At 32.6% G+C, this 12,194-nt stretch overlaps 1 protein-coding gene across 1 annotated transcript in view; it reads left to right on the forward strand.

Annotated features, from left to right (window-relative positions):
* The window catches only part of Ltn1 (E3 ubiquitin-protein ligase listerin), a 93,833-nt gene that overhangs the window by 42,789 nt on the left and 38,850 nt on the right, over nucleotides 1–12,194 (forward strand). The window contains exons 7-11 of the mRNA XM_072535185.1: nucleotides 39–456; nucleotides 2,755–3,156; nucleotides 6,633–6,837; nucleotides 10,343–10,844; nucleotides 11,815–12,154. Coding sequence (XP_072391286.1) covers nucleotides 39–456; nucleotides 2,755–3,156; nucleotides 6,633–6,837; nucleotides 10,343–10,844; nucleotides 11,815–12,154 — 1,867 coding nt within the window. The remainder of the gene's footprint in view (nucleotides 1–38; nucleotides 457–2,754; nucleotides 3,157–6,632; nucleotides 6,838–10,342; nucleotides 10,845–11,814; nucleotides 12,155–12,194) is intronic.

The raw sequence follows: 12,194 nt of genomic DNA on the forward strand, positions 1-12,194 counted from the left end.
CCTTATTTTTAATAAAAATCTGTAATTTTCCTTTTTAGGCTCAATCAAAAATCCACTGTTTCTAGTCGTTCAGAATCGGTAGCGGTAGCCACAGCTTTCGTGGAGTGCCTTCAATACGTGATTTTAAAAAGGCAATCTGATCTTCCTTTTTGTAAAACTTTAATAAAAGCGCATCTCGTTAATTCAGTAGAATGGTGTCTAATTGAAGATCAAGTAAACTATAAAACCTTGTTTAATCAAATATCGACGTTAATACAGCATTGGAGCCGCAACTTTGACTCCGAGTACCTAAATGTTTGCCTAGAATTCTTTTTAGAAAATATTAGAGATGTTTTTAGAGATACTTTGTTTAATGTTAAGGAATTACCTGGACATAGCGTAGAAAAGATCGCTGATAAGCAGTTGGATCTACTACAGTCATTGAAAGTTACCCATAAATCAAAGAAACAGTTTAAGGTAAGTTGTAAAAATATTTTTGTCACAATTCAATTTGGCTTGAAAATAATTAATATCACTGCTTGTAGTCCGTCTACATCAGTAGATCTGCATTAACCCTTTCAGGTCCAATTTATTTATCAACGAAAAAAATATATTACTTAATTGTAGCTAATTCTATAAGTTTTTTATAATTTTCCACTTGACAAGAGGGTCCATTCCAGTGGACAATGGGTTTTAACTAAATCAAAAGCTCCGAAAAAAGTTATTAACATACAATTATTTGTGGTTTAATTGAAAGACAAAACATAAATAAATATTAAAATCCTCAAGGAAATTGAATTTCCTGTAGTTGGTTGTATACCATAAATCACAAAAAATTTATTTAAAAAATCCTTTGTAAAAGGATTAGGAAGTATATATATTTATAAAAAAAAACCTTGTCAGGATACATCACATAACGTTATCGAACTAAAAAGTCCATCATCAGTGCAGTTACCAGGTATACATGATTGATAGTTGTTACCTAGGGTCCATATAGAGACAACGGCTTAGGGCCAGCAACCCCAATTGAGAGTCTTGCGTTGCCATGCAGTATATCTGTTTAAAACTTTAACATCATACGAATTTATTAGCAAAGATGTAATAAATAATAAATTTAATATCATTTAAAGGGGTTTTACGCACATATTTAGTGGCGTATCTCTAATGTATACCTGTTAACTGCACTGATGATGGATTTTTTAGTCCGAAAACGTTCTGTGATGTAACTCAAAGGGTCTTTTTGAAGCGAATCTTCTATACTGGCGTGGTATTACTTTGTTTTCTCTACAATAAAATGCTGAGGCGAGCGTCACGTAACTAGCGCCACAAGACGGCGTAGTCACAGGTAGCGTCATAGAATAGGCTTCTAGTCATCATATATTTACTCTAAGCAGGTTTAAATTAAAAATTGCATTCAAAATAACTAACAAAATATAGACATTCAGTGAGAAGTAAAAAATAATAAAAAATAATATCTGTCACTAAAAGATTCGATTCGTAACGATTGTCAAAATTTAATACAAGTCATAAATGTCATCCGATTAATACCAGCATTGAATCATATTTTAATTTTTTTAATAATTCTCGTTTTAAAACAATTTCATATAAATTAAACAAATATTGTTTAATTTACTAATGTTTGTATTTTGATAACGATTTGCGAAGGGGAAATTGAAACGTCAATAAACGTACTTTAACCTTTAATTGTGACTTATTCCCATTTAAATAGTAATTAAATTAAATACAATTTTATTTTTAAACATCATTTAGTTTATATAATAATTAAATATACTATCAAATGATATTTATTTATATTTTATTATTAATATTTTGTCTGAATTTGACAAGTTTGTCCTAAGTAAACAACGTATGGTTTGTTAATACGTTAACAGGTGGAGTTAGGAGCAAACATAATTGATTAAATTTGTTTAAAATATGAAAAATAGATAAATAATAAAATTGCTTTATTTCATTTTAAATATATTATTTAAATTTTAAAAATATTTTTTAATATAACTTGTTATTTTTAAACATCTTATTCAGTTTATATAATCATTAAATTTAATATCAAATAATATTTATTTATATTTTCATAATGTCATATAAATAAAATGTTGGATTTTTGCAATTATCAGTTCGACTGTTGTATTAAAGTGCGATAAAGAGAGTTACGGGTAAACATTATGATATTTTATACATTCACAGCAGAAGAGTCCATTTGTGTACCTAACGAGGGGGTGGCCGTTGGGTATACAAAATGTCCAAAAATGACCATAATTTGTTATTTTGATTTTTGAAATGGTTTACAATTTTTTGTACAGGAAACGTAAAAAAGGTCTTTCAGCGAATGCGATAAAAAAGGTTAAAAAAGATACACCTACAAAAACTGCAGCTGAACAGAAATTTGATTGAAAATATTAAGAAATTGTGAAGAGGATAGTAAAAGCAGCAATTTTGTTGATTAATATAAAGCTTCGCGCTAGTCTACAGTACCGCCTATTGAACCCTTTTTTTAAAACATAAATATATATATATATATATATATATATATATATATAAAGGAATTTTTAAATAAAAATGTTTGAAATAAATATTACTATTTAATATTATACTAATATTATTATTTAGTGCAAAACACATGGATTTTCCTTTACAGCCAGTGTTTTTGCAGCATGTAGCTTCTTTGATCATCATATTCAGGATGGTAACCCAATATTTGTTGAGTTGAACTACATTCAATTCATATCTTTACTTTAAATAATAAATATATTTTAGGTTAAGTTCAGCAGCGATGAAACTGATAATCAAGATTCTAAACATAAACATTCCAAAACAATTTCTGACGATAAACTGTACTACACTCATTTGAACAAACTCGTCTATGACATCTGTGAAGATTATGTTAAGTACATTTCTGAAAAGAAATCGCGAATGTTGGTTAAACACCTTTACTCACTAGTAATTGATTTTGATACGAAGAACTTCTTTTCGAACCTCAATGAAAAGATGAAACAAAAAGTACCTGATTCCAAACTGATTGATGTATATACCAAAATTCTTCATATGTGGCTTGTTGGTCCAGAGTGGTGTTGCAAACACGTTGTTAGTTTAATTTTTTTGATGTTTGAATACCTTGAGAGTACGGAAAAACAGCAGATTTTAAATACATTTTCGAAGGTAAGTAGTTTGTCTTCCCATTTACTTTAATACAATCCTTTGTTAACTTTTGTAATACATTTTATTTAAAAAAAAATTAAAAACGATTTCCACGTTGAAAATCGATACATCAAAACAAAAATGTAAAATACAATTGATGATTAACACGTTGACTGCCAACTGCGAAATAACTCGTAGATTTCATTATTTTCTAGGACGTCAACTACGAGTTATCTCGGACTGTATTTACTTGTCATTTTTGTGCAGCTATGATTAAACTCGGAATATATCAGTGCTAATATCTATGGATGGCTTCTGGGAAAAAAACAATAATTAATATTGTCTTGCATGAACAGAAAATGCATGCAGAAAATAATTCAAATTCAAGAAATAAAATAATATTTTATTGTTTGTGGAACTTCTTAAAAACAATCTTCCACGCAAAGGGTTACAGGCTAGACAGAAATAACGCGTTTTTTGCTTGCGTACATATACGGCATGGCTTTGTCGGACGAATTCTTCTCTGAACTTTTAGCAGTTTTAATCTAGAAGTTACCTTTTGAAGAATTTTATGAGCATTGTTTCGAGCTTTCGACATCCTCTCTGATGTCTTCTTCAGGGCTTTCGAGGTCTCAGTCCTCCCGAGACCCCAGACACTACTACACTGATAAATATTCACTGCACTACTACCACTTGGAACAGGGGACAGTACATTTATACTATCGATGGTGACGAGGCCTGACTCGATGTTGGCGTAGGGGTTAACGTGGGGATTGTCGCGGGAGTTGGAGCGAACATTTCTGACACTGGAATTTTGATTCGAGGATGGAGGGGACGATATTTTCTTTTATGAAAGGTTTCCATGTAGAAGGTAACCGTATGCCTTCATCTCTTTTATTGAGGCAATTTGGCCTTTTTTCAATTTCTATGACTTCTTGGATAATTCTTGGTTTATAAAAGCGGATGGGAGCTATAGTTCTGGAGTTTTCAAAATCAATTTTGTGACCTGTATGAATATGGTGTTGATCTAGAGCTGAAATTGAATCGGAATTGCGAACAGAAATGGAATGTTCATAAATCCTATTTTGGATTCTTGTTTGGCCTATATAGAATCGGGGCAGTCTGCACAAGGAATTTCATAAATTCCGTGTTGTTCATTTGGAATGTTATCTTTGATTGATCGGACAAGAGATGAAAGTTTTTGTTGGGGGATAAATATTGTTTTTATTCCTCTTGATTTAAAAAAATTTTGTCGATTTTGTCAGTGACACCTTTGATGTAAGGAAGAAAAGCTTTCGTTTGATGAGAGTCTGAGTCTTTTGATTGAGATTGAGTAGGAGATTCATGTTTGCAGATGCTGCTATTGATGTGATTTTCGCGGTAACCTTTTTGGATGAGAGCTTATTTTAAAGAAAAGAGCTCAGCGGGTCTACTTGCATGATCGCGAAGGCGTATTGATCTGGAGACAAGAGTATTAAGGACTGAATTAATTTGTGAAGGTGGATGATGAGAGTTGGCATGCAAGTAACGATTGGTATGTGTGAGTTTTCGATAAACAGAGTAATAAAAACCTTTTTTATTGGGATTGGTTTTTCTTGATGATAACGTCGAGGGATAAATCAGTTTCCATTTCCATCGTAACCTGGATACTAGGATGTATACCATCCAGATGGGTTTGAAAAGACACAAAAGGGTACAAGTTAGTATTGGCTCACCTTGTATAATCTATCGGTAGATGGTATGAGTTATCAACCAAATGAAAATAACGAAGTAACGACTGGAATCGATTTCGGTTCATATGTGAGCGCCAAAAGTTTTCATTATATAGCTTGTTTGTGTTCCAGTAATTTTCAATTGATGGAAAAGTACAAGGTCCCATTTGCAACAAAAACTCCAATAAAAACTTTCATTTCTGCAGCACTGACGTCTTGCCTTTGATAACCTATTAGATTGTTTTATTGCTCTGAGTTTTTCAATTTCTTGGGCAGCTTATAAATTAGTTTGTTCCACCAGTAATGTAAGAAACTCATCCGGAAAAAATAAGTCCACCAGCGTTTGTACTGTAAAATTTGAAGTATCCAATTTCACACCAACATTTTCTTGTAAAATCTAAGGACTAAGACAAAAAGGATTGTTCCCTAACCTAGTTTCCCACTATGTCCATGCCATGTCCATTGGATGTTATTGAAGACATTTATTTGTTAGGTAGTAAAATTTTAATTTAGACCTATGGTAAAATAAATATAAATCGGAAATTGTAGAATCAGCTTTGTTATTTTATAGAGCTATGTGATTCAAAGATAAGAAAAACCAAATCTTCTTCTTCAGTTTGTTTGCATCCGCTTCTGGACAAAGGCCTCCCAATCAGAACTCCACTCTCTTCTGTTTTCTGCTATTTGATGCCAGTTTCTCTCCACTTTTACTTTGATGTCATCTAGCCACCGTTTTTGTATTCTTCCTCTACTACGACTGTGTTCACATGGTCTAAAACGTACAATGTTCTCGTCCATCTTTCGTTGTCTTATCCTGCCCCGTGTCATAGTCAGCTCCATTTTATTTGCGCAACTCTTAGCTCTGGGGAGGAACATAGCTCGTTGAGTGGCCCTCTGTATTGTTCTTAATCTATTGGCTGATAATCCTTAAGTGTCACAGTCATAGGTCATAACTGGTAGGATACAACTGTTGAATGCCATTTTCTTTAGATTTAATGGTATATTTTTGTTTTTCAGCACAACATTGAGTTTTTCTACTGCTGCCCAAGTTGTTCGGATTCTTGATAGTGTCTCCCTGTCTAACTCCTTTCGTTATTAGACCTTCTGCTACGTTTTCTTGCATAGTTGTATTGCCGTATATCTGGATTCAATCCCTTTCGCCATTCATTCCTTCTAATATGGCACGGAGTTCTATAGAATCAAATGCCTTATTGTATTCCACAAATGCCAAATGAAAAGGTTCATTTTGTTTGTTACACTTTTCTATAAGTATCAGTATTGTTTATAGGTGTTCTATGGTACTATAATCTTTGTAAAATCCCGCTTGTTCAACAGGCTAGTAACTATCGAACTTTTTGATATTCTGTTGGTAATTATTTTGGTAAGCAGGTTTTATGGATGTTGTAACAGGCTTATTGGTCTGTAATTTTTGAGTGTGTGCTTGTCTCCTTTAGTGTAGTAAAAGTACCTGCGCATTTTGTCAAGAGGTTGGAATAGCACCCCTAAGAGGCACTTGTTCTTTAGGATTTTTATTGTCTCCAAAGTAATTTGGCTACTAAAACCAAATATGGCTTCTTTCTTTCTGTTTCAGAATTTAATTAGACTGCTAAAATTGTAGTTTGAAATTTTTCCACTAGTGATATTATGTGTCATCACATTTTTTCCCACAAGTATCGTTATAATATGGTACTATATTATTATAATAGATATTAGGTTAGAACCAAAGTCAGCTGATATTATACTATTGATCATTATTTTTGTAATTATGTAATAATATTGTTGCAGATAACATCAGAAGAATGTTTAAGTTGGTGTATTTCAGAAGCTTTATCTCATCCATACAATAAGGATGAATTGGTAAAGAAGTGGTTACGAACGGAGAAAATTAGTAAATTCATCGTGTCAATCACCGATAAGATTGTAGTCGATGAGTGTCCACCAGATTTAAGTATATTGTTTAAGGTTGCGCTAACTGAGAATCAAGATGGAGGTAAGTCCAATTGATTGTCGAAATTAAGGTATTTGTTGTAATAAAGTGTTAAATTAGGTGATTTTGTTTATTCTAGTTTAGAGGAAGTTTATTGTTGGAATCGTCAGTATTTGAAGAAAGTAATAATTTGACTTACTAAATATTTTTGTTTATAGTAAAATGTACAACCTGCTTATGACAAGCTATAACTAAGTAATGTGTAGTATTAAATATGAGAGACAGGCTCTCTATTTTTTTTACTTCAGGTGGTTTATGCATAATAGTCGTATTATAGTTTCTTTAATATAAGTGCTTTCATGAAGTACTTTCATGAAATTATTAAATAAATAAAATATATGAGAGTTACGCTCTACTTTTAAGATTTTTTTTTATTTTAAGTGGTTTATGCATAATAGTCGTTAGTTATAGTTTCTTTAATATACCTAAGTTATTTTTCTAATTCTACGAATTTTAAAAATTAAATACAGACTTGTGACAATGTGAATGAAAAAGTATTTGAAAAGTGTGTAAAATATTTATTTCCATGCTGGGCGCCTTCGGCTTACAAAGCTATCCTCAGAGCCATGGTTAAAAATTTAAAAAGTACTACTACTATAGAGGAATGACATTGGTGAAGAAATATAAAATTTCTTCAAAAGTTCGAAGGATTTCAAAAGAATGTAAAAGACGGTACTTTAAGTGACTTCACAATGTATCTACTTCACACAATGTGTGTGACTTCGCAAGTGAATTTTTAATGTGTTTTTTGTAAAATTGCTTAATGTGCTATCTTTTAGATTTTTTGAAAACTTTCTAAGTTTTCTAACTTTGAAGAAATTTTGTATTTTTTCACTAATGGAATGGATCCCCATTTTATTGATGAATGGTTTCCCAATACAACATTTTGAAAATGCCCGATGGTAGAGGTAAAGACTCATCTAGAGTTGCAGAGCTGTTGATGATGATGATGAGTATGCGTATGATGATATTTAATTCATAAATGTGTTGCATTCCTTCAACTCTTCTCGTGTTTGCCTTCTTAAAAAAATCTTCTTCTTCAGTCCGTGTTCGTCCACTGCTGGACATAGGCCTCTTCTATTTTGTTTTTGCTGATGTCTACTCTGGGCAATTCCCATCCATTGCTTGCTGACGATATGTTTGATATCATCCATTTACCTCTTCTGCGGTCTGCCCACTCCTCTCATATTCTTACTTAATCCCCAGTTTGTTATTCTCTGCGTCGATTTTCAGAGTTATCTCGAGCAACATGGCCTACCTATTACCACCAAAATATCCTATTTTATCACTTCTCTTCTAGCAACTCTTCTAGGTTATCTTCTAGTTTCATCAGTAAAACTGCTTCAGTCCTGCCTCCCAGTATCCAATATTGCGCCGGTCCAGGATCGATTCCTATACGCCACAACTTGGTACTGGAAATGCTGTTTATCATTTTCAGGAATGGTTATCGACCTTCCGGTATAGATCCGTAATGGTTAGTTAGTAAGTTAGTTTGTTTGTTTACATTACGTTTGTTTACATTAATATTAGATATGAGCACGTGTGCTTGGTTCTACAGTAATTTCCAGTCACTTCTAGTCTGTCAAAAAGTAAATAACTTGCAAAAAAATAATTACTAAATTCACTAGACAGTTCGGACTGGGAATAGCGAACCGACTATATCTACAAGAATTTGTCAATATTGAAACGCTCGGAGCGTCTGGGGAGAATTCTTATATTTCGTAGTATTGAGTAGATATCACATCCTGTTTAGAGCTTCTTCCTTACAATTAATATTAATTGGGTGTTTTTAAATTTCGATAGCCTCCCTGAACATCCGTGAATAGAAGTGTGTATTGAGCACTGGTCTTTTTTCGAATAAAATTCGGTAGTTGGCTTGTGTAACGCTGTTTTCTGTCACGGCTAATTTTTCGCAGTAACCAACGCAACAGTTTCTCTTTTATTCAGTCAAACTAGTATTTCAATGCATTTTATTGGTCTAATATACACTGCACCACAACTACAGGAATTGCGGTAAATTCCTGGAGTGGATAACGGATTCTTGAATTTTTGGCCCATCTTAGACTTTCTTATATCATAAGTTGGTTTGAAGATAGGCTGGCCGTATATTCGTTGGTTTGAAGACGTCATCAAGGATGGTAATGTTCACGGGTTCCCCATTGTCCATACAAAAAATCATCCTTTTCAAAAGCTGTTTCCGATAATGGCACTTTAAACTTCTTATGACTCCTTGGTCCATATGCTGCAAGACACTCATGCCGTTGGCTGGTAAGAAAACTAGGTTGATATTGGTTAAATTAAGCTTGAAATGGGCTGCACAATTGTCATTTTTTGAAGAGAGTTCCTTATCTCACTTTCTCAATTCTCCTTCAAAAATAGCAGACGTCGTTCGTGCTTTTTTGTTGGCTGTGTAGTTTACAGGCAGTGTTTTTATGTTTTTGAAACATCTAGGATGTAAACTTTTCCAAATAACCAAAAGCTTTATTTTCTCTGTACAAACTGTACTTCTCTGTACATGCTTGCACAAACAAAAGCCGTGACTTTTTGTTTTGAAAACTTTCCACCGACAAATTTTTTATTTTTGAAATATAAAGTATTGTCTGGCGTTAATTTGTAAAAGACACCAGTTTCATCGTCACTCAAGATATCTTCATCCTTCTTTGGTTGCCTTAGTTGTGGCCATGTGTTTTATAACCAATCACCTGTCACGTTCTCGTCCACACATTTTGCCTCTAAAACAATTTTCGCGAAGGAAATTGAGTGCCGGGCTTTAAACCGATCTAGCCAGCCGTTAGAGCATGTGAAATCTTCACCAAACAGTTTTCCGAACTCTGAAGCTTTCTCCTTTAAAAGTGGCCCGGACACAGGAGTATAAGAACTACAACACTGCTTGAATTATTTGAGTAGGGCTGAATCTACATCACCACGAATGCACTTCCTAATCGTTTTAACATTTTCTCCCTCCTCATTAAAGGAAATAAAAAGTTAATTACTAAATTAAAATCCTAAAATAAAACGAGCCGAACACAATTTCACGGTAGCGAAAATTTCTGACTGACATTAAACTGACTATTCTGAAAGAGAAAATTTGACTGTTAGGATGGCACTGATAAACAATATGTTCCCTTAAAGTTAAATTTTTTATCTACTTCAATCAACTTCTTGTCGTTTTGTTTAAATGTTTAATACATCTAAAATGTAATCAAACGGTTATTACTCCTTTTTAAGTGCCTAGTTTCAATTGCCAACTACGTGTTTACTGATGGTGGTGTGATAAGACCGAAAACTTTCTGATGAAATTGTAATCCGTTTGGAAAATTTTATGCGAATTAAATTTTAAATATATACCATTGTACACTAGAAAATTTTCACTCTACTGTAAATTTATATTATTTAAATTTATATTTTTATTATTTACTAATCACTCATAAGAGACTTTTTGAAATAGTTGTAGAAATACATTGTGTTAAATGGTTTAATTAATTTTTTAATTTTTTTTGTATTTTAGAACTTTTTATTTGTGATTCTGCTGTTGCCGACATCATATCCAAGCTGGTATCAGTAGTAGAAAATTATTCGGACCACGTAGTTACTGCTGATACCTGTACGAGCCTTGCAGCTTATATTTGTGCCATCATCTATACAGACAACCTATTATTAACATACAGCGATCAATTGCTACTGGCTCTTTTCAGATTGTCTTGTAATTCAAATATTGATAACGAAATTATATCGACAGAAACGATATATGAATTAACCAGTGCTTGGCAAGATGCGGTTACTCTATTATGTAAAAATATGAATAAAGAAGAAAGCTTAACATTAGTGTCTAAACTTGCAGTAGTGGTAGAAGAAGAGTTTATGAAAAGTAATCTAGACGAGGCAAATGTAAACTATTTAATCAATGTAGTTGTTAACACTTTAAGAGCGGTTTATAAAAGTTTACCTCTACATTTAACTGTATTTTTAATGGTATTCGTCGAAAGAAAATTTATAAATTCCTTTAAAAGGTAAGTCAAAATTACCATAACCTTAGGTTTTCATTTGCATCATGTATAAATGTTTTAATTGTACAATTTTGATGTTAAAATATGATGATTTAACCCAAGTCACAGAGTAAAATATTACTCCTTCATGAGATACAGTGCGGTTTTATTTAATTATAGAAACATTAATTTTGATAATTTTTTAATACCGTTTACATTCCTTTATACTTTTCTTTATAAGTTCAAGGAATTTAAAACACCTGCAATTATACTTAATTCTCACTATAATCAAACATGTCTATTTCTATTATACTATGCCACTGATTAAATTATTATTTTATTACAATTTTTTAATTGTTAAATATTTTCTACATACAAGGTGTCTCAGAGTAGATTTTACTATTTAAACTTAGCCTACATCGACCCTGTTCAAATTCCATCAATACATTGGTCGTGTAGTCGACACGTACGGATTTCAGTTGCCATGGATTAATGGACGAAGACGCAACGATATCCACATGGTTGAGTCTTCTCTTAAAGCCAACGATTATTATATAGTTGCTCTTCAAAGTTTTTGTGCGCGTTACAATATAGACCCACCATCCGCGATGTTAGTGTACGCGCACTAATTCTTTTCTTCTAATATTTTCTTACATTATACTCGCTCTGCTTTCGAAGGAAAGGCTAAAATCATGGATCCAAGATTGGATTCGACTAACCAAGAATCCTCTACCTAAGAGTGGAAAGAACATCAATCTCCACACACAATATAGTACATATCGTGATATTGAATAACTCTGACAAGACATCATCTTTAGCTTTAGCTGTGGTAATAAGTTCAATGTTTATGATCGCAACTTTAAATGACAGCGTTGTCGGCGTCAGCTGATATCAGCATCCTTCGAGCTATCATCCTTCAAGCGGCAATATTTCAAATTATTTTTATTCGTAGTTTATTGATTCTGTGGTAAAGTAAAAATCCTTTATGTTACAGTTATATAGAAGAACTGTGCAAAGTAGCCAAATATATCAGTGGTGAGTTGAGTAACCCTCGTGAAGAAATTAAATACATTTCGAACACAATTGATAAAATTGATATTGCTAGATATTTCACTTGGATTTACTTTAAACTTGGGATAGTTGCGTCTACTCTTAAAGATATTTTGCCAGATGAATATGAGGAGGAGGATGATGAGGAAGACAAAGACACCTCTGGTGGTGATATTGAAAAACCTAGTATTATTTTAAAAGTTATTGACCGTCCAGAAAAATACGTTGCACAAATTCTACATGATTTGTGTGTATGTCAAGTATATATTGAAACGTTTAAAAATGTAAGTACTAAAATCAGTTATTTATATATTTTATTTACTC

This window comes from Diabrotica undecimpunctata, chromosome 6, assembly GCF_040954645.1.
Source record: "Diabrotica undecimpunctata isolate CICGRU chromosome 6, icDiaUnde3, whole genome shotgun sequence".
Lineage (NCBI taxonomy): Eukaryota > Metazoa > Arthropoda > Insecta > Coleoptera > Chrysomelidae > Diabrotica > Diabrotica undecimpunctata.